Source organism: Montipora foliosa, chromosome 6 (assembly GCF_036669935.1).
Source record: "Montipora foliosa isolate CH-2021 chromosome 6, ASM3666993v2, whole genome shotgun sequence".
In the NCBI taxonomy this organism is placed as follows: Eukaryota; Metazoa; Cnidaria; class Anthozoa; order Scleractinia; family Acroporidae; genus Montipora; species Montipora foliosa.
In genome coordinates, this window is record NC_090874.1 from 44,578,915 (window position 1) to 44,601,964 (window position 23,050).

Sequence of the window (23,050 nt, forward strand, 5' to 3'; positions counted from 1 at the left end):
AACTGCAATTATTTGGTAAATTCTATTGTGTGTTGACGTAATGTGTATGTCATGTTATATATCGCCTTCTTAAAATACTTAAAACAAACAATTACTTCGATTTTTCTATAGAGAAAAAAATGTCTTTTGGGATCTAGGAAATTTTAGCAAGAAGACGCCAGGCAAGGAAAAACGCAGTTCCATGTAATTAAAATCCAAGATTTTATTGTCACAATTGTTTCGAAAACGCCTTTCAACTTCATTGAAGCCTTTATTCATAGAAAAATATGCTTTTTGTCTACCGTGTAATGTTTATGTCCTCACAGTTTTCATGCAACCTGAAGACGTCAGTGAATATTAAATTATTTATATTCCGCCATGCAAATTTAGAAGAAGTATACGAAATCTTTAATTAATTGACTGCAATCAACGAAAGCTCCACCACAAAGAATGATCAAAGTTGTTTGAAAACTAAGATCTAGACTTCTCGATTTTCAAATGCTACAAAAGCAAATTTGCTCAAATTCTTTTATGCAGTTATGTTTACATTCACCAAGCTCAATCTCACACCGCATAAATGTGTTATGGCCCGTGAAACACTGAGCTTTAGTTTTGCAAGGGCTGGGGTCACACTGATGAGTTTACTGCGTTAAAACGCCTTTGGTATCGTAAGAAGAGCGAAATAGAGTAATTATAGTAAAAGAGAAACATGACAGATCCTGTCGTTTAGAACTCATTACTACAGTTAAGTTTGCTTTGACCTTACTGCCAGAGCTTTTTTTTTTCGCGTTGAAATCCTGATAAGAAAAACCGGTCGCATTCGATTAACTTTACGACGAAAGAATCTTAAGTGGGGCCTCGAATGCCACTGTTAAAACAGAGCAAGGTTGAGCTTGATGTATGTTCCAATCGAAAATAGTGTGCAGAAAAACATAAAATAAACTATACGGGAACCACTTTGATTCACAGAGAAATGTAATAGGAAACCTAGGAGTGGAACAATCGCTCTCCTTGAGAGAGTGCACAAAATCTGGGACGCATTTCTTCTCACTCGATGTCGTGAACTTTGTCAACATCTCACTGTTAATGCAGCATCCCTTGCCGTTACAGGAGGTGCAAATATGAATCATCTGTTTCAATTTAATACATATACGCGTCTATTGCTTCTAAATTTAATACTTTCGAACATGGTTAACATTATGTCCGCCTTGGAATCGCCTCGACGATGGTGTAATTGCCTACAGGAGCTTCACACTTTTCCCTTCAACAGTCGCGCGCCGTTTCGTTGTTTGATTCTTCTGCTGTACAAATCTACATTTGGTCCTAAAAAATACGAGGAAGTTCATTTGAGACAAGTAAAGTTTATACGCAAAACCAATAAGGTGCACCAGAATTTACGTAAGTGTACCCTCACTCATTTGAACGTTTGCTTTTCCATAAAAATAACGTGTTACAGTCACATAGTTGTGCAAAGTCAGTAGCTCTCTTTGGCAAGAATGCCAAGCTATCATTGCAAAACTTAATTATTTCGTCGCTGTGGTTTTGCGATTTTGTTGTCACGACCTGATATTATATTGCTGCTTCGCATACCTTAAAGCATTTAATACAATGTAAATATAACACCAGTTTAAGTTTAATTTATGTCTTACACAATTAGATAGAGCGTTTACCTTGTCACTAACAGCGTTTTAAAATACGTCATCTACTGTCAAGTCCGTGACGTTGCTGTAACAGAAATGGGAAATATTTTTTTTCATACCTTTACTTATGTAATTCCTCTACCCTAACCACGACCGGCTTGGTCACTCGTTTTCGCTTTGGGATGTTTCACTCTAGGGACATGAGATCTTGCCGTTTCCACATTCACGTGTACTGATGGCTTATCCTCTTCTGATTCGGGAAGTACTCCTGTGGGACTGGGAGGAGGCGAAGGTGGGGCAGCTATTGGCGGCGCCATGGGGAATATAGGTGGGAAAACGGGTCTAAGGAGTGGAGAATTAAGATTTTCGGGTCCATTCGGATCCGTTGCTGTCAGAGATGGCATTGTGGCTGCCGGTGGTACAAGCATAGGTGGTGCTAAAGGTACAATTGGGGCCATTGGAAGCACTTGTGGAGTAAGAAGCACTTGGCGTTCTGGAAGTGGCGCCGAAGCAGATTCCAAAGGAAAGTTTTGAACTAAAGCTTGGTTAAGGTTGGATACAGGTACAATCTCTGTTCTCTCTGCAGGAGTGTCAGGTAATGGCATATCTGCAATGTTTTCTTTTCCAAGAGATTCAATTGCAGGTGCCGCGATACCATTGGGAGGAAGCAAAGGATTACTGCCGGTCGTTGCAGCGTCTTGTACAAATGGGGCGATTTCCTCGGCAGCATTGTCTTGGATTATAGATGGTACACCTTGACCAGGAGCTAGTGTACTTTCTATCGGGTTAACACTACCTTTAAGGGGTATAGTTCCCAAACCGGGCGGGCTATCGATGCGAATTCCTCCAAGCCTCGGCCTCTTTCTTGCGGGTAATCCACCAGCAACAAGATTAGTGATCGGATCTGCAAAAACTTCAACTGGCTTGTTCAGATTAGTGCCGAAACCTAACAGGTTTCCTCCTCGTCCTTTTTTTAATGATGGTGATGTTAGCAACTTTGATCCCCGCCTTCTCTCTATCACTCCACCACCCCCAATTATTTCAAATTGGCGTTTAAATTTCTTACTCTCTTTCTCCAGACTTTTTGATACTTCGTTCTCTGGCGTATTTCGCTTGGTTGCCACGGTGATGGGAACTTGGGATTTGGTTGTTTGAACGTTTATGCTGACACGAGGACGATTAAGTGTACTAAGAGGACCAAACAAGCCCTTAAGTTGATTGTTCTCTGGTAAGTCTATCTGATTCTGATACTGGTTATTTTCTGGTAATACGGAGCCTTGTCGAGGATTCATTTGTGGAACCTCCGTTTGCAGACCTGGCTCCTGTTGAAATACCCCTATTGGTATGCCTTGCTGCTGTTGTTGTTGGGCTTCATTGGTATCTTTTATTGCCTGATCAGAAAGTGTCCCTTCTTGTTGACCTCCTAGATAATTGTAAAACTGCCGTTTCTGAATTCGGTGGCTCGTATACCCCGTGTTCCCAGCTGATATGGGTACAGATGACCTTGCATTAGATCCATCTTGTAAATCAGCAGATATGCCTGTTTGATCCAATGAACTAAAGAGAGGTACAGTACCGAACAGTTGTCGTTTCGATTTCTTTGGTGGACCATAGCCGTTTGCACCTTCACGGTGTTCAGATACCTTACCTTTTGACAAACCTGGAGAAATGTGATGTCCTTCTTTATTCGCTTTGCTATCTCTCTTCGAGGCCTCAACATGAACTGTAACTCGCGGCCGCTCGTTAAAGTCATTCTCGTTTGAAGAGAGAACTGGTATCTGCTGCTGTTGCAGTATTGCCGGATTCGATTGAATGGTCGTCTGTGATGCCTCATCTTCGGATGATTGTGTTTGTACGTTGTCGGGAGTCTGAGCAGTGTTGTACTCTGCCACTTCATTATCCATGAATGGCTCTTGACTGGGTGGAATAGTTTCTTGGTGCCCTCCCATGGTTTCTACAACATCAGATTGGAAACCAAGCATTTGGCGTTTGTGGATGTCATGGAAGTCTTCTTTAGATCGCTTTGAAGTTACAACATTGATGGAAACACGTGGTGTATGGAGTGAGGTCGGAAAATATCTAAGTGGTCGAGTCTGACTGGTCAAGGACACTGGTTGCATTATTCCACCTTGTGGTAATTCTGATAAGCCGTATATCTGACGTCTTTCTTTTGTGCTTTGATTTCCTTTATTTCCTTGCTGTCTTATCGTTCTCTTTTTTTCCGCTTCAACCTGGATGGACACTTTAGGTTGCTGAGCTTTCATTTGAACTTGTGGCACTTGAGGTGATTTTAGAAATGGATTTGTATATGGTTCCATTCCATACACTTGTCGCTTGGGTTTTTCCTTTTGATCATGAGGGCCACTCTCACCTTTTTGTTGCGAAAGGTATTTTTCCGTTGGAAAGGTGGATTTTTTGTGATTGACTTTTACGGTAACTGAAACTTTTGGTCTGGACTGAGCCTTTGCTTGTGCTGGAAATAGGTATGGTTGAGCTGGTAAAGTCGATTGCGGAATAGCAAAGAACTCGCGTTTCTTTGCATTTTCCTTTAGTTTCTTATGTCCCTTGTTCATCTTGGCTCTTAGTATTTGGTACTTTTTCTGCTTTTGTAGCTCTTCCAAGAGCATTCCATTGGACTTAACTCTGTGATTCACAGGTAAGGTATTGAAAGGAGGCATCATAACTCCGTTTTGTTTAAAAGTTTGGGGTAACACCTGCATTGCAGGGAAACGTGTTAAAAGAGAAATTCTCTCGCGCCTTTGATTATCCTTTTTCTCATCCATTGTCTGGGGGAAATATTCTTGTAGTGAAGATTTTTTGGTTTTTGTTGATGTTTGTGGAACGATGGATTTAGCACCCACTTTAATGTCAATTGTCGTGTGCTTGGGTTGCCACTCACCGGCGTCCGATCCTTGTTGTGAACTTGATTGTTCTGTTGATTTGGCCCTTGATATCCCCGGCAATGCACCTTGGGCATCACTTTGAACGGGTGCCACAAGAGGTAAATTAAAGGCTGGTTGCAAAGGTGGCTGAATTGGCAATTGTATTGGTGCTAGGGGTGCGGGAAGAACTAACTGTTGTTGGAACGGTTCAATTGTAGGTTGATCAGGAATGTTCGGTGGCTGCTGCGTTGGGCTCTGTTGTTGATCTTGTTCTTGCTCCTGTAGTTGCTCTTGCGACTGCGCCTCCTGTTGTTGCCCATCTGTCTCCAACACGTCCTGTTGTTGGGATGGCGTTTGAATACCCTCGTTGTTGCCTGGATCTATCTCGTTTTGCAGAGGACTGCTTTCACTCGTGCTAACAAACTCATTGGCTTGCGTGGCCATAAAATTAGAGTTTCCTTGGTATGGAGAAATCCCTTGTCCATTTTCGCTGTTTTGCAAAAGCTCGTCTCTCTTATCTCCTGTTTTAGTTTGCTGAAACTGTTTCCGTTTTCTTGCTTCTGGAAACCTCCTTTCTTTGATTACGGCGATCATCTCATGCTTTTTCGCTGTTTCCACGTTGTTGCTAACGTGCAGAGAACTATGATGATAACGTTTCGGTCCATTAGCTGCAGACAAGTTATGATGATTTGAAATTAATTGACTGTTTGGTAAGAAATCACTCATTTGTCGTTTAGCAATACGAGCGTGAAAGTATTTTGTGTCTTCCGTGACTTTGGGTATATCTGACTTTGCAGCATGTACTTCTATGTCGACTTTGGGTTTTCGACCGTGCTGATTAGGTGGATATCCCAGGTAGCTGTTATAAAGTGATCTTAAGTACGAAGCCATGAAATTAATCGACGGTGAATAATTTTCATCATCTTGCAATGCGTTATAGGGGTTGAAGATGTCTTGTGATTGACCACGAAAAACGGGTAATGTCTCTGGAAATGTAGGCTCCTCCATTTCAGACTCCTCAGAGTCATCTAGGGATGGTACCAGTGGTAATTGGAAACGTTGTAGACTGTAGTAGGGTGAAATGGGGAGGGGCATCATTCCTGACTGTAAACCAAATGGCATTTTAGGAGATAAAGGAGACATGACCGCTAAAAACTGTCTTTTTGACTTTTTCTCCTCTGATCGCTTTTGAATGAAGTGATCTCCCTTTGGTATTGTGGACCTTGCTGACTGTACGTTGATATTTACACGGGGATGATGCTGTACCGCGTTGATGCCTAAGTAGTTGTATGGATTTGTAAGCTGATGGTATGCTAGATGATAGGGGCTGAATAGATGATAAAGGGATGAAGATGAAAACGCACTGGTGGTATCCTCCGTATTCTGGGTATTTGGTGCTTGTAACACAAGTGGGTGCATTTGTGTTGTATATTGTTGCTGATACAAAGGAACAATCTGCCGCTTATTTCGTGAGTTTCTTGGTATGGAAGACCTTGTTGTTTCGACGTGGACTCGTACATCTGGAGAGTAATGTTTTGGCGTTGACTGAAGGTAACTTTGCAAAGGAACAGGATACTGTCGGATCGCAGCCCTCTCCAAAGTGTTTCCGGAAAAAGGTAAAGTTACTCTATTCGCCCTATTCAATTCCTGTAGGTCCTCAGTGGTACGCAAGGCTTGGTTTTGCAAGGCTGCCATTTCTAGGGTGTCATACACAGAGGGTAAAGTGTTATGGAGCACATTTTCAGTAGGTTCTTGTAAAATAAGTTGCCTCTTTGCGGTATTTTTCTCAAGATTCGAGACATCTCCTGGTATGGTCGATAATTTGTGGTTCTGTTCAACTGATGTTCGAGAGTTGTCAATGTTATTAATCGGAGAAAAGGACCCAAAAAGCGAATGCGAGCCGATAAGCTGTCTTTTATTCAATCTCTGTCGACGTATGATTGATCGCAAAGTCTTCTTTTGCGTTTGATCTGTTATAGTGGTCTGAGTATTTTCTTTATTGGTTGTGGGTATTTTTGATATGGTTGATTTAGGCACTGGGCTTTTGCGCTTCGGTGTTGTTTTATGTGATGTTTCCTTGTCAGAGTATTCTATGTTTGATCGGTGAAACACATGGAACGCCGTATCATCCGTGTGCAAAACGTGATTCGGAATTCCAACGTAATTCATGCTGTGTGTTAACGTAGAGCCTTGAGGAAAAAATTTTGCATTAGGGTGCACGACAAATGAGTCGTGAGAGTGTAGGATAGGCTGATGAACTGTAGGCGGTGGTTGATGGAAGACAACGGGAGGTTGATGATACACAACAGCTGGTCGATGAACAACTACTGGCGGCTGGTGATAGATTATCGGGGGTCGATGGAGCACTATCGGCGCCCTATGAACAACGATGTCTGGTCGATGGTAAATCTCTGGGGGTGGGTGGTAGATAATGGGAGGGCGACTGACAACAATGTCATTCTTTCTAGATGCCTTTTCGTCTTTTTCCTTTTGTGGGTGGAAGACGTCGGATTTAGTGCTTTTTTCTTTTACCAGTCTACGTATTTTGTTTTTATTTTCAGTCTTGTGATTTGCGTTTCTAGTCTTTGATTTATGCTTTGCAACATCTGATTTTCCAATAGCGTGACCATACAAAGAGGTTCCTTGAGCGTGGAGGAACTCTGGAGCGCCAACGTAAGTGCTGGTGTGATATAAATGACTCGTAAAGGGAACAAAGGAAGGATGGGCGATATAGTGTTCGTGCGAATGAAAAATTGCTTGGTTGACCATTGGGGCAGGCTGGTGGAATATCACTGGTGGCTCGTTGTAAATAATTGGAGGGCGATGGACCACTACTGAAGGTTGGTGGTATACCACTGAGGGCCGGTGAATTACTACATCTGGTCGATGAACAATAACATCAGGCTTATGATACACCTCTGGAGGTGGATGGTACACAAGGGGAGGTCGTCTTATTATGACCATATTTTTCTTGCTTCCTTTGCTTGTTTCATTGACTCTTTTACGTAAACTTTTAGGTAAATGAGCTGAACGTCTACTTCGTTTTCGGTCCTTTTTGTCGGATTCCTTAGATTTTTTCCTCTCGTTGTACTTTTTCCTAATCACCGTATTATTCCTGATGTCTTTGGCTTTTTCGTGGTACTTTTGAACATCAGACTTGGCAAAAGCTGTACCTTGGCGACTCCTGACTCCACTTGGCTTTCCTAAGCTATTGGAGACGAAATAGTCGGCTCTGTACGGTGACAATTGAGACATGGCAGACTTGGCAAAAGCTGTACCTTGGCGACTCCTGACTCCACTTGGCTTTCCTAAGCTATTGGAGACGAAATAGTCGGCTCTGTACGGTGACAATTGAGACATGGCAGACTTGGCAAAAGCTGTACCTTGGCGACTCCTGACTCCCCTTGGCTTTCCTAAGCTATTGGAGACGAAATAGTCGGCTCTGTACGGTGACAATTGAGACATGGGACTTGTGAATCCGTTCCACTGATGAAATCCGACGTCCCGCGGTACAAAGGAGTCGGAGAAACCATAACCATACTTCCACTCTCCAGGAAAGTAATGTGGAGCGCCCACGTAGGTTTCCGCATGATTTATATGAGAGACGTAAGGGACAAATTGCGGGTGACTTTGGTATATATCGAGCGAAGTGTAGATGGGCTGCTTTACCATTGGTGCTGGCTGATGGAATATTACTGGAGGTTGCTGGTAGATAATTGGTGGACGATGAACGACTACTGAAGGTTGGTGGTACACCACTGACGGTCGATGAATGACAACATCTGGTCGGTGAACTATGATATTTGGTCTCGCGTAGATTTCTGGTGGAGGATGGTAAATAAGTGCTGGACGTTGCACGAGAACCATATTTTTTCTGTGTACTCTATGATGATCCTTTTTGTTTTCTTTTTCAGGGTGTAATTGGACTGTCTTCTTTCTTCCTTTTCTACTTTTGTTCTTTTTAACCTGTTTTCTTAGTTTCCGATACAAGTCTTCATGCATTGCCGCTTGTTTCTCCGTTCCCTCAGACTTTTTGCTTGGTTTTGTTGTTTTTCCTTGCGACGTCTTTAAACTGAGCTCCACTTTGGATTTTCCATATGCATGACCAAAGAAATGACCCATGCTTTGATGCCCGGGGAAAAAGTGCGGAACTCCAACGTAAGAACCAGCGTGAGTTAGGTGGGACAAGTATGGCACAAAGTGGTGGTGCGCCAGATACGTCTCGTGCGAGTGGTAGATAGGCTGATTCACCATTGGTGATGGCTGATGAAAAACTACTGGTGGCTGACGGTAAATTACTGGTGCCCTGTGCACGACAACAGATGGTTGATGAAAGACAACTGAAGGTCTATGAAGCACGATATCTGGTCTGTGTACAATTACAACGGGCTTGTGGTATATTTCTGGAGGAGGGTGGTAAACAAGTGGAGGGCGGCGTATTATCACTACGTTCTTCTTGTGTCCTCCTGAGGCAGCCTTTATCTTGAGTTTTCGCTTTTTTGACTCAGAGGAATCCTTTTCCATTGATAAACTCCTTTTGTTTTTACCTCTATAGTTTTTATTCTTGTCTCCGAGGCTCTCACTTTTTCCTTGCGACGTTTTTAAACTGGGCTCCACTTTGGATTTTCCATATGCATGACCAAAGAAATCACCCATGCTTTGATGCCCGGGGAAAAAGTGCGGAACTCCAACGTAAGAACCAGCGTGAGTTAGGTGGGACAAGTATGGCACAAAGTGGTGGTGCGCCAGATACGTCTCGTGCGAGTGGTAGATAGGCTGATTCACCATTGGTGATGGCTGATGAAAAACCACTGGTGGCTGACGGTAAATTACTGGTGCCCTGTGCACGACAACGGATGGTTGATGAAAGACAACTGAAGGTCTATGAAGCACGATATCTGGTCTGTGTAAAATTACAACGGGCTTGTGGTATATTTCTGGAGGAGGGTGGTAAACAAGTGGAGGACGGCGTATTATCACTACGTTCTTCTTGTCTCCTCTTGAGGCATCCTTTTTCTTGTGTTTTCGCTTTTTTAATTCAAAGGAATCCTTTTCCATTGGTACACTCCTTTTGTTTTTACCTCTATAGTTTTTATTCTTGTCTCCATGGCTCTCAATTTTCTTTTGTTTCTTTGCTCTCTTTTCGACTTTTGATTTCCCAAAAGCCTTATACGCGCTATATCCGTGTCCCCATCCTCCTGGATAGTAATGCGGAGCACCCACGTAGCTACCAGTATGATACACATGCGCAATAAAAGGGTCAAAGTGAGTGCTGGCCAAATATGTGTCATGGGAATGTAGGATTGGCTGTTGTACCATGGGCGATGGTTGATGGAATATCACTGGAGGTTGTCGGTAAATTACTGGCGGTCTGTGAACGACCACCGAAGGCTGGTGAAAGACCACTGAAGGCCTGTGAATTACAAGATCGGGTCTATGAACAACAACATCCGGCTTGTGATAAATTTCAGGTGGTGGATGGTAGATCAAAGGAGGTCGACGCATCACAACAAGATTCTTTTTTATCCCATACGTAACCTTTTTGGACTTTTTTTTTAATTTCGGCTTGTCATCCAAATCCTTGGTATCCTTTCCCGGCGTTGTTCCTAAGCCCTTTCGCTGAATGTTCATGTTCTTGTGGTGATTTCCTTTCTTCTGGGACATTTGTACCTCTGACTTACCAAAGGCGTGGGCAGTGCCATATCCGTGCTCTCCCAATCCTTCACTGTAGAAATGTGGAGAGCCAATGTAATTCCCAATGTGGTAGAGGCTGGACGAGGCGGAGGTAAAATACGGATGGTTAACATATGTGTCATGTGAATGCAGAATTGGCTGACTCACACTAGGAGCTGGCTGATGAAACACAACTGGCGGCTGATGATAAATCACCGGTGGTCTGTGAATTACTACCGACGGCTGATGATAAACCACAGCAGGACGATGGATAACGACGTCAGGTCTATGCACAATTACATCGGGTTTGTGGTACACCTCTGGTGGTGGATGGTAGATTAAAGGAGGGCGTTGAAACACCACTTGGTTTTTCTTCCTACTATTGCTTAAAGTCTTGTCTTTTTTCTTTTCTCTTTTACTTTGGTCTTTCAGTGTTCGTCTTATTTTATCTTTCCTTCCTGATTTGCGGTGATGTGACACCTTTGCCTCATTTGAGGGTATTTTAGACTTTCCATACGCTAAGCCAAACGGATTGAATTGGTCCCAGCCATAGTTCCATGCACCTGGATAATGGTGTGGACTGCCAACATAGGTTGATGTGTGCTGAATATGGGATGAATATGGCACCGGCACTGCATGGGCGACGTACGTGTCATAAGAGTGCATGATCGGTTGATTCACTAAAGGAGGGGGTTGATGAAAAACCACGGATGGTGCTTGATATATTATTGGGGGTCTGTGAACAACTACGGATGGTTGGTGAAAGACAATAGAGGGACGATGAACGACTATATCTGGTCGATGAACAATTACATCTGGTCTGTCATATATCTCAGGTGGGGGGTGGTAAATAAGGGCTGGTCTATTTATGATAACTTGGTTCTTTTTTCCCGCTTTTAAGTGGCCTTTAAGACCTGGCTTGGACTTTTTTCTTCCCAAGTCTTTTGAAGGTGCACCGGGCGTTAAAGGGAAATGTCTTTCATCTTCACTTAAAATTGTGCTCGTTGTCCTAGTATTGTTTACATCGTTACTATCATCGTTGCTGATCCTCGTGACTTTTGATTTCGCAAAAGCATGCCCAAAGTAACCGTTGATATGTGGCTGTTTGAAAAAATTCGGAGCGCCCACATAGGTTGCTGCGTGGTAAAGGTGTGAAGTGTGCGGCACTGGAACTGCATGGGCAACATACATATCGTGTGCATGCATAACTGGTTGATGCACCATAGGCGAAGGCTGGTGAAAAACAACTGGTGGTTGACGGTATATTATCGGAGACCGGTGAACAACAACTGATGGTTGGTGATACACAATTGACGGTCTGTGGATGACTATATCTGGACGGTGCACTATGACATCTGGACGGTCGTATATTTCTGGTGGGGGATGGTATATCATCGCAGGCCTATGAACAAGAACCATGTTTTTCCTGTCGGCTTTAGTGCTCTTTGAGCGCCTTGTACCTTTTGTTCTGCTTTTCTTTTCCCCTTGCTTCTTATCACTGTGCTTGGCTTTGCTTTGTTTGTTATTCTCACCTTCCAGTTTGGACTTTCCAAAAGCGTATCCCCACGTTGTATGATATGTAGGTTCTGGCTGGTAAAGTACAATTGGAGGCCTGTGAATTACCATAGGTGGACTTTGAACAACCACGGGAGCCCTGTGTATGAGGATGGGTGGGCGATAAACAACCGTGGGAGGCTGATGCATTACAACGGGTGGCTTGTGAAAGATATTCGGTGGTGGATGGTACACTATTGGTGGCCGATGGACGACAACATTTTGTTTCTTCGATCCATTCCTTTGTTTCCTTTTCTTTCGTTGAGGTGGATTTGAAAGGTCTCGCTTTTCGTCCGATTTTGGTTTCTCTTCACCTTTTAAGTCCGAATCCTTCCCACTGACAGGCTTTGAGGATACTATCTTTGTGTTAACTCTCTCCATGTGAGACTTAACTAATAATGGCGAACTAATTACAGGAGTGTGCACTATTGGTTGAGGATCATGGAAGACTACCGACGGCTGATGATAGACTATTTTTGGGTGATGCACCACTGTTGGGGGCTGGTCGAGCACTATAGACGGTTTGTGATAAACAAGCAGAGGTTGATGCATGACAATATCTGGTTGGTTATAAACTCTTGGTGGTGGATAGTAAATCAGAGGAGGTCGATGTATAATGATGGTGTGTTTTCGATGTCCAATATGCGCAATGGAAGTGACTGGATGAGGATCATAGTCGGTGATTACGCGATGATGATGATGATGATGATCATGATCATGATCATGATCATCATGATAATGATGGTGGTGACGATGACGGTGATGCTTACTCAACACTGCCGACCTTCTTCTTATGATCATATGGCCATTTTTTGATTTTGCATCCTTGTGTTTAAATTTCTTTTTAGCGTTTTCAACTTTTGATCGCACATACGCTCTGGGGACTAGATATTGGGTTGGATAGGCAGGACTGTTGAGATAACCGTATTCAGGAAACTGTGCAGCTGGATGTGCATGCGCATTTGGCTCATTTCCTAGTAAACCCCATCCATAACTATTATGACCTGGGTAGTAATGGGGTGCTCCCACGTAAGTTGCCGAGTGAGAAATGTGGCTTTCATGCGGATGATACACATGCTGCGCAATGTATGTGTCATGAGCGTGGTACACTGGTTGGGTAATCATTGGAGCTGGTTGGTGAAATACAACTGGAGGCTGCTGATAAATCACTGGAGCCCTGTGTACTACTACTGAGGATTGGTGGTAAACAACTGACGGTTGATGAATGACAATGTCTGGTCTGTGAACGATTATGTCTGGGCGATCATAAATCTCAGGTGGCGGGTGATATATCATAGCTGGTCGAGCGACGACAACTTTGTTTTTTCGCTCACCTTTCGTTTGCTTGCTTTTCTGCCAAGAACTTGTTTGTAATCCTTTTCCGTTTTTGTTGTCTTTTATTTGAGCTGATCCCCGTTTTAGTTTGTCATGCTTTTCGTGTGTGACTTTTTCGTTTTTCTTCTGTTTTGGTTTAGAAACCTCAGCACGTCTTGACCAACTATGTGGGTTTAGCGATGGGAATACATGCCCTGTGATTCCGTGGGGTATAGATCCCGGGTAGTTAGTTACTCCTCCATGTGGTAAACCAATGTACCGTCCAGCATCGTTGACAACAGAACCCATGTGGGACGCGAAAGCCATTGGATGGACTACGAAACTATCGTGTGAGAAAAGCAGTGGTTGATTAACTGCTGGAGCAGGTTGGTGGAACACGATTGGTGGTTGGTGATAGACAACAGCTGGTCTATGAACAACAACGGGAGGTTGATGATATACAATAGGTGGCCTGTGAATTAAAATAGGTGCCCTGTGAACAACGATATCTGGCCTATGGTATACCTCCGGTGGTGGATGGTAAATTATTGGAGGTCTGTTTACTACCACGTCCTTCTTCTTTTTGTGTTTGTCACGTCTGCTGTTCTTGTGTTTTCCCTCTTCTGTGGAACTTCTCTTCGGCTTCGTTTCTGCAACAGAGCGTTTTGGCAGGTTAGAACCTTTCCAGTGGGAATCCATGACAGTAGAATCTTTATGTAGTCTGTCTGAAAGTGACGTATTGTCATTCTTTCGATGAGTTCTTTTAACCTCAAGTCGTGCTACGGTGGATTTTCCAAACCCGCAACCAGGACAATGCATGTGTATCATATGCATAGGATAATGATGAATCAGATGGGAATGATGAATTAGCATTTGAGGTCCCTTGTGTATAACAATTGGCGCTCGGTGTATCATAATCGGGTGATGATGAATAATATAGGGCCGGCGATGAATTATTATCGGAGGCCGATGAAACACTAGTGGTGGTCGATGGACTATGATTGGCGTCCTGTGAATTAGAATTGGCCGGCGATGAATTATGATTGGGGGGCGGTGAACTAGAATTGGCGGACGGTGTAAGACGATGGGGTGGCGATGGACAATTATATCCGGCCTGTGAACAACTATAGATGGTCGATGGATCATGTGGCTTGGTGGATGGTACAATATCGGAGGCCTGTGAATTATAAGTATTGTCTTTTTGGTGCTATTGGTGTTTTTGCCTTCGTTTTCGTCTGATGTAGATTTGTCGTCACTTTCTTCACTATTACGTTTAAACATTTGATATGGATTCTCACCTTCAAACTTGTTCCATGTTTCAGCTATTCCTCTCTGTATCCTGACATTAGCACCAATAGGGCCCTGATGATCGCTAATAGCACTTTGAATTCTCATCTCTGCACTCGCCCCAACGTCGCTTTTAATATTGTTTAGATCACGGAGAAAGGCAGCGCTTGACACAGGGTGGTTGAAACCCCCAAGTAAGTTTTGCAGGCTTCTTGGGGATCTTGCGCCAGTTCCAACGCGGTTCTTGATATATTCAGGTGAAGGACGATCCGGCAACGTTTTCTTCATTATTGCTGCTGCTATTGTTTTGTATTCTTTACGTTTCTTGCCATGGCGTGAAACCCTGGTTAAACGATTCCTTTCTTTATCACTCTGTTCCCTTGACTCTTTACTTTCTTCCGTTTTTGTTTCACTTGTTCCATTACTCCCTTTGACATTGATACCATGTATTTCGTTCCGTCGCGAGCCTCTGATGGGAACTCTTGACTTTCCGAATGCTCCTGTACCAAATCCATGCATAAAAATTCCCTCGTGAGGCACACCTCTATAGGTAGCTATGTGGCGTACACGCGATCCATAAGGTATAACCACAGCTTTTGACACCCAGGTATCGTGAGAGTGTAGAACTGGTTGATTGACCATGGGTGGAGGTTGGTGGAAAACAATAGCTGGCTGGTGATAAACAATGGCTGGTCGATGAACAACCACGGGTGGCTGATGATAAATAATAGGAGCACGATAGAGAACTATTGGGGCACGATGTACTACGATGTCTGGTCGATGGTAGATTTCTGGTGGTGGATGGTAAATGATTGGCGGCCGATGAATGACCACAGAGTTCTTCTTATGTGCTTTTTCGGTAACCTCTTCAGCTTTATGGTAGAGAAATTTATAGTTGTGATGAAGTTTAGTTCCTGTTTCTGTTTTGTCTTTGCTTCTTGTCAACGTAGAGTGTTTTCTATGCTTATGATGACTCCTTCTCTGTGTTTTTGACGTTTTGCTTTCATTGACTGTTGTTCTTGTGTCGCCCTTTTCTTCATGAAAATGTTCTTTTTGAGGTACCTTGGATTTTCCGAACGCCATAAAATGAATTGCACCACCCCGTCCGTGGTAATATGCGTGGGGAATGTGGTACAAGTGTCCTGCACGGTGCATGCGAGATGAAAACAACTTCATAACTGGCCTCCGAATGTATGAATCATGTGATTTGTAAATTCGCTGGTGTACAACTGGTGGCGGCTGATGAAATATGAGCGGTGGCTCATGATAGACAATGGCAGGGCGGTGCACAACTACAGGAGGCTGGTGGTAAATTATTGGAGCGCGATGAATGACGATAGGAGCACGATGAACCACTATCTCCGGTCGGTGGTATATTTCTGGTGGGGGATGGTAAATAACTGGTGGACGCCGTACAATAACTGTATTTTTCTTTCCTCCTTTTTGAGTAGCAACGTTCTTAGTTTTGAGACTCAAACTGGTGTTTTTCTTCTCGCTTTCCATTGAAGTACTTTGTTCTTTGGGTGAATCTTTCTTTTGGTTTTTTGAATGTTTTTTCTCGCCAGTTATCTTATTTCTTTCAAATGCGTGCCCCTCATCGTGATGGGTATGTTTCAAAATGTGCGACTTATAAAAACCGTGATCTCCATAGTGACGAACAGTATAGGCATCAGGTACGCCAACATAAGTGTGGTGGTGCATAACACGTGATGCGTACGGAAACACTACCGGATGGGATATCCATGTATCGTGAGACTTCAGTATTGGTTGATGCACCATTGGAGGTGGTTGATGAAATATCAAAGGTGGTTGATGATACACTATTGCAGGACGATGAACAACCACTGGAGGTTGGTGGTAAAATATCGGCGCACGATGAATCATTATTGGTGGTCGATGAACAACAATTACAGGCCGGTGATAAATTTCAGGAGGTGGGTGATAGATAATTGGAGGTCTATGGACCAGAACAGTGTTCTTTTTTCCCGCCTTCTCGTTTGATTCGTTCTTCGCTTTCTTGTCCCTGTGTTTCAGAGTGTTTTTCTTAGAAGCTGCCTCTGTTGAATTGGCGCTTTCTAAGGATGTTCCGTTTTTGTTTGACGGTGGCTTTTCGATTTTTGATCTCTTGCCCATCGGCGGTCCTCTTCCAAAGAGTGGATTACCATAGTTAGTGATGACGTTTGGAACCCCTACATAGTGTCCAAAGTCTCGAACAACCGAGCCATGATGTGTTGCATAGAATGTAGGATGAACAGTGAAAGAGTCGTGAGAGTACAACAACGGCTGGCTAACTGCGGGTGGGGGTTGGTGGAATACAATCGGAGGCTGATGGTACACGACGGCTGGCCGATGAACAATAACTGGTGGCTGGTGATAGATAATAGGTGGCCTGTGGATCACGAGAGGAGGTCGATGGACTACTATGTCCGGCCTGTGATAAATTTCAGGGGGAGGATGATAAATTATAGGAGGACGGTTCACAACGACATCTTTTTTCTTTTTCTTCTCTGACGTGTTCTTAAAATCATCACTATCGCGTTTGAAATGAGAACTTCTGTCATCTGTATTTCGGTCCCTTTTATTTATGTTTCCAACGCTTGTATCTTTATAGCTCAGTTTTTGTTTTGCACCATCTCTTGACGTAATAAGCTCGTAGTCATCATGAATATTTCTTTTTATCACTTCGTTAGGTTTCCATAATGACGAAACGTAGTCCATATAATCGCTTAAACTGTCACGTTTTGTTTTCTGAGAAAGGGTAGAGTTTTTTGCATTAGTATTCTTGCTGTGAGGCACCCTTCCCTTCCTGTAAAAACAAACTCCCTTGTGACATCCTGCGCCATAATTACCGGCGTAAACGTGAGATGGTACTCCGAAATATGTCCTGTCGTGTGAAACTGTGGAGGCTGTATGGTAGACGACAGGCTTCGCAACCCACGTGTCGTGCGAGTGCAAAATTGGCTGGTGAACCATTGGTGGAGGTTGATGGAACACTATTGGTGGCTGATGATAAATGATCGCTGGACGGTGGACAACAACAGGCGGCTGGTGGTAAATTATTGGAGGCCGATGCAGCATTATAGGTGCACGATGAACTACAATGTCAGGACGATGGTAAATCTCAGGTGGTGGGTGATATATGATTGGTGGGCGGTGCATCACTATTTCATTCTTTCTCTTTCCTTCCATCTCTTTTGCATGCTGTGGGTGTAAGTGCGTGGTGATCATTTTTCCTGTGTTCTTCTTTTCTGTACTCTCAAAAGCTGATTTTGTGTTTCTACGAAACTTGTGAGGTTCTTGTATTTTGGACGTTGGCGTTTTCAGTGAGTGATAACGCTTGAGAGTTTTTTCCCAACTTTTTATATTTATTTTCGTTTTTCTGAAGTTGTTATCAAGGTTTGTCTTTAAAATATCTTTTGTAGCCTTGTCTACAGCTTTTGTTTTGTGATCGTGAGATTGCCTTTCCTTTCTTGTATCGTTGTTTGCCTTTTCAGATAGAATGTCTGTCTTTTTGAATGCTCTTCTTGATGCCTTAACCGGTGTGTTGCTGAAACTAATTGGTGTTGCTATCCTAGGAGTCATATCAGGGCGTTGTATTTCTCCTAATCCACGGGTTATTTCGTTTGAAAAACCTTCTTCGGGACCCATTTGGTCTGGTAAATTGAAACCAAATGCCCCCATAGCGTTCATCCCGTTGAATTCCCTGTTCATTGAGTTTATTCCATTAAAATTATCCATCCCATTCATTCCAAACATGGCCGCATTCACTCCTCCAAGTAACCCAGGTGGTGGGTTTCCAACAACGTTTATAGGTGGTGGCATGGGCGTCACGATATTCTGTCGCTGAGTATATGGCGCAACTGGGCCAATGGGTAACTGCGGCATCGTTCCTTCTTCCGGTTGCACGCCCATGGGAGGTACATCCATGCCATTCATGATCGGAATATTGTTATGGTAAAACTGGCGTCGGTAGGGCCGGTTGATATGCCGAAAACGGCGCTTGTGCCGTCTCCGTCGATAACGTGACAAATCGTCAGGTTCCTCAAGTCGGGATCTTTCGTACAAATAGGAATCATGGAAATGGTGTCGACGCCTGTGTGGGTACCAGTAGGGTAAGCGGCGGCGATAGAAGGGTGCTTCATCGTAAAAGCTTTCAAAACTGCGCCTTTCGGGAAAGGGACGATAAGGCCTAAAAAAATGGTGTCGATGCAAATGACCATAGGACCTGCGCATGGCTGGGTACCAATGATGATGAAGGTGGTAAGGTGGATAATGGTAATGGCTGAAAAATGATCTCTCTTGTGCTCCCGAGGAAGAGTGAGAACCCGGGCGTGAAACCACCTGTAATGAAGCCGGCTTGGCCTTAACCTTTACTCCAGCAGAATTAGCATTTATTTCAAGATCTGCAGACTTGTCATCTACTTGGAAATGCCCAACCTCAGGCCCATTGGCAGGCTTAGCTTCCGTGTCTCTTTCTGCGTACGAATCGACTTCAGGTTCTCTGCGGCGATGAGTTGTCACAATTTCCGATCCACTATTTCCCAACTCGTCCCTAACAGGTTCTGCAGATGCAGTATCTGTTTGAGGCGTACTGTTTATTGGTTTGCTTTCGTCATTCTTTAACTGCGCTTTTTGGGATGAGCTGGGTTCATTCGGAGCTACAGGTTTTTCATTGCTAGAAATTATACCAGAAGTTTCACTTTTCGCAGTTGTGCCTTTATTGACATCGCTATCTTGATGCTGTTCGTCGACAAGGACTGTATTCGTCGTTTGAGCTTTCGGTTGTTTTGTTGTGATTCTTGGAGATTCTGAACTAGGCTGGTTATCTTCTCCTTTATCGCTCTTATCACTGGGAAGGTCTCCAAGATGATTATTAGTACTCTCTTCAACACTGCGAACGTGGGCGTTTTCATCAACTGATCTGCTCGGCACTAATATCACCTCCATTTTACCTTTACTAGTTTCTTTTTCAGGGTTCGAATCATAGTTTACACTCAACTTGCTGGAATCAGCTTTATCGTGCGCTTCTAAAGCAACATTGCTATCCATTATACCCTGTTTTGCTTTTTGGTCATTCGCATTTTCAGCGCTTGATGAAGAAATTTCATATTTGTTTCCTACATTTAGTTCACTTTGTGACGTACTAACGTTATCTTCATTACCGCTTTCGCCAGCGGCTTTATTTTCGTGCTCCGTTTTTACATCCACTGATATCGATTTATTTTGCGGCTGGTTAACTTTTGACCGAACATTTTCTTCCATGTTCAAGCGTTGAAGATCCATAGAAGAATCAGAAGTCAGAGGTTGTATAGGTGTTTCAATACCTTGCCTCTTTTGAGCTACCACACTCAAAGTTCTCCCCAGTGTAACGTCCTGTGATTCATCGTCCACTTCAGTAGGACTTCTCCTCCGTCTTTCTTTCTCTTCGCCATTTTCGAAATTGACAATTTTTGGCCAATCTCCCTCGTAGACACCTCTATGGGTACCTGCTGTATATGTACCTAAGGAGTCTCGCTTTTGGTAAGGCTTTGCTTGCGTTGGCGACCAGTAAGACTGAAGAACTATTAAAAAACAAAGTATTAGAGTCACCAGAATATTTGGCGGCGACCAGCCAAACATAATGTCGCTTTTCAGTACATTAGATTTTCCAGGGAAATGACCGCGATCTCTGAGACCATTGTTTGGTTATTACATCACAGGCCGTTTTTCCGCCAGTCCATAAAGATAACAGATGATATCAGGGGCGCGGAATTTAGATTAACTCGTCTTATCTCATGAAGCCAGCTAGTTGGAACAAAAAGTACCTGTTTTCCTCCAATCAAAAGTACTCTTCGTGGCAGGTTTTCGTCGTTCCGGAAATACAGCCCTTGCTCTGTGAGTGGTAGAGTAATGTTTTAGGGTGATGGATAAAACAGGTGATTCCTTGAAGTTCAATGAAAATCAAACATTGTGAAGATTTTCAACAATCGTAAATTTATAAAGCAACTGTTTTGCTAAACAATGAAGCAATGCGCAAAATTTGTGAAAATCCAGTCTCTATTGTACCGCTATTGTATATGCATACTTGTATCTTTGGGAACTAATAACTAAATAAAGGCCGTTCTATTTTCATTCTGTCCACACCAAGGTGACTGGGACCTGAGAACGCCAACGATCGCCTCTCAGTCAAATGGTGTTTGTTATGACTATCAGCAAAATAGTTCCAATGGTCGGTGCACGATAACCTTAAAGTTAACTGGATTTTTAATACGGATTTTTGTTATTCCCTCGAAGGCAACGCTTCCATTGCTATTTTAATTGTTAATCCTTTCATCCAAGGTGGCAGACTGAACATTTATCGGATGGTCATACTGGCATACAATGGATTCTAAGAAAAAGAATGACGAAGGCACTTTTCATAGGCTTTCCCTTTCCCTTCCCTAAGCAATAGTTTTGTACGTCTTTTTTATTTTCTCTCTCTCTGAGGCTTATGAGACAGTTTTAAAGTTAGCTAATTGTCACTTGAGTAGAAAGTAGTGTTTTGCCAAATGAGGCAAACGGCCTTTAAAAAAATGTTTAAATTGCCAAAAACGATAGGGGAAATTTCCTTCTTTTCTAAGTTCTTAAAACAAACACCTGTTCAATGGCAGGTACGCGGGAATCTTGTCTACTCGTCGCCTTCTCTTCCTTACAAGCCTATTAGAGAAAAGCCTTTTGAGGATCGTCCTGGGACATTTGAAAATATGTAACAAGCGCGAAATGCAGATGTCTGTCGCTTAAACAAACATAGATTATCACTTCATGCCGATTGTAAAGGAGTGCGATAAGGATGACGGGCAATTCTCACCCAACAACAAATTTGATTACGCTCGAGTTTTAAAAGTGAAATAAATACCAGAGTCAAAAGGAATTCAAAAGGACAGATATCCTTATCTTAGTGCAGTGGACTAAACCGAGATGTGTAGCATATTTCGTGTATATAAATTTTAATCTGTGATCTTTTGTTGGAAATCAACCCAGGCACGGATCAATTGAGCAGCTGAGTGGTTTTAAAAAAACTTTCTGTTAAGTGCTGCTTTTTATTGAAAAATGAAATTTGTTTGTTGGGTTCGCCTTAATAAAAGTAATTAATTGGTCTGTGTTTGCTGGAGTTAGCTAACATTCCCTTAGGGTACATTCATTGCATATTCGGACGTATTCGAGCTAAATTAAGGGATAGTTTTGTTGCGAAAAGAACGTCGTGTAAGTGTTAATTGCACGCAGCACTAATACCATTAATAGTGGTTCATTAACAAGGAGAGGCTAGGATAGGTCGGAGGACCCTGAGAAAACTGAAAGCGAACAAACTTCAACAACATCTTACATATGACCCTATGTCCGAAAATCAAGTCGTGGCCCATTGGAGCAAGGCAAGCGCTCTCACCACTTCAGCAACGGACTGGCACTCACAGACTATGTTGGCTGACAGCTTGGACACCAGACCCTTCAGGCGTTCTCAAAAGGGACAATTCTTCAAGCAAGAGTCTCCTATGCAAACACTTTTTTGAACTAAGGTTCCTTTTTTCCACAAAATTGGGGCTCCCTTTCATTACAACCCAATATTTAAATTGGTTCACTGGCTTTTGTGATCTTCCTTTCTATATTATTAGGTGTTATGCTCCCTTTTGTATGGTGAAAATACCTGGGTTGTCATTAAAGAAACAAGGCTGTTTGCAATATCAAAGCTCCTCGTATATTCGGTGTGTGTACGTTACAAAGAAAACACTCTTTCTGGGGAAAAAAGACTCATACGTTGAAATAAAGCGACACCAGCTGAAAATCCTTTTGGCCTTGCGGGTTACTTAGCTGTCTTACAGAGCGTAAATGGAAAATAAAAGATTTCTCAGGTGGTGTCGATTTAAAAAAGAAGAGTCGTTGAGTGTTTTCTTGTTCACTGAATGCATAATTAATGCAGTGAAAAAAGTTTTCAAGTCCACTGTAGCTAAGCAATGAGATCTCTTGGTCCCAAAAAGGATGAAAACTTAATCATGAGGCAGTTACAAGAATACAGATTGTTTCTGACTATTGTGGGCAGGCATTTTACTTTGACTTGTCCAATATATATATAAACGGTTTTAGTCTTAATTACCAGTTAAATTGGTTAAGTATTTGATATTTGTCTAAAAGATTTCGCTTAATTAGGGCTTGAATACAATATAATTAAAAGAATAAACATATGAACCAATGTACTCGGCGCTGTCAGTTATTTGGGACACCGACTACAAGGAAAAAACGTCAATTTAATACCAATGGAAAACGTTTTGTCCGTTTCTCATAACAGCTATTCTTATTTGCAACCTTTTAGGATGAAGCCAAATATGGTAGAGGTACCAGTACATAATTTACTTCACTAGCACAGCCATAACAAATCGAACAAAGTAAAATTGCCCTCCCGTGACTGCCAACAGGTGACTTTTTGATGACTTATTCATAATGCTTTGAAACTAAACAAATTCTCTTCTAAAGAAATAAAGCACAATTGGCATCTTTTTCTTTAATTTTCCATTGAACTGTCCATTTTCGAGACACAACCTAAAATATTCTCGGGTAAGTTTTCACAACATTTCATAACTGTTCCCCCTGAGTTTTTTCCTCCGCTGTCAATGCGTTTCGTCTGCTAAATGTTTTATTTGCCACGTTATTGTCAGAATTACAAAAGAATATTTAATGACTCACGTAAATTTGGTTTTCGTAGTTGCAAAG

At 42.7% G+C, this 23,050-nt stretch overlaps 1 protein-coding gene across 1 annotated transcript; it reads right to left on the minus strand.

Moving 5' to 3' along the window:
• Positions 1-210: 210 nt before the first annotated feature.
• LOC138007461 (uncharacterized) lies at positions 211-19,948 on the minus strand. Its single transcript, XM_068854390.1, has 3 exons — positions 14,341-19,948; positions 1,739-13,692; positions 211-1,302 (listed from the first exon to the last, which is right to left on the minus strand). Exons 1-2 carry the CDS (start codon positions 19,946-19,948, stop codon positions 1,763-1,765), a joined length of 17,538 nt encoding a protein of 5,845 aa, XP_068710491.1. The 3' UTR covers positions 211-1,302; positions 1,739-1,762.
• Positions 19,949-23,050: the final 3,102 nt, after the last annotated feature.

Excerpts from the sequence above, each read along its gene's own strand:
- LOC138007461 (XM_068854390.1), bottom strand. The coding sequence starts at position 19,948 with ATGTTTGGCTGGTCGCCGCCAAATATTCTGGTGACTCTAATACTTTGT. Across the intron at positions 13,693-14,340 it reads AACATGGAACAAGTTTGAAG|AAACGAAGCCGAAGAGAAGT; the intron begins GTGAGAATCCAT and ends GCTCTGTTGCAG.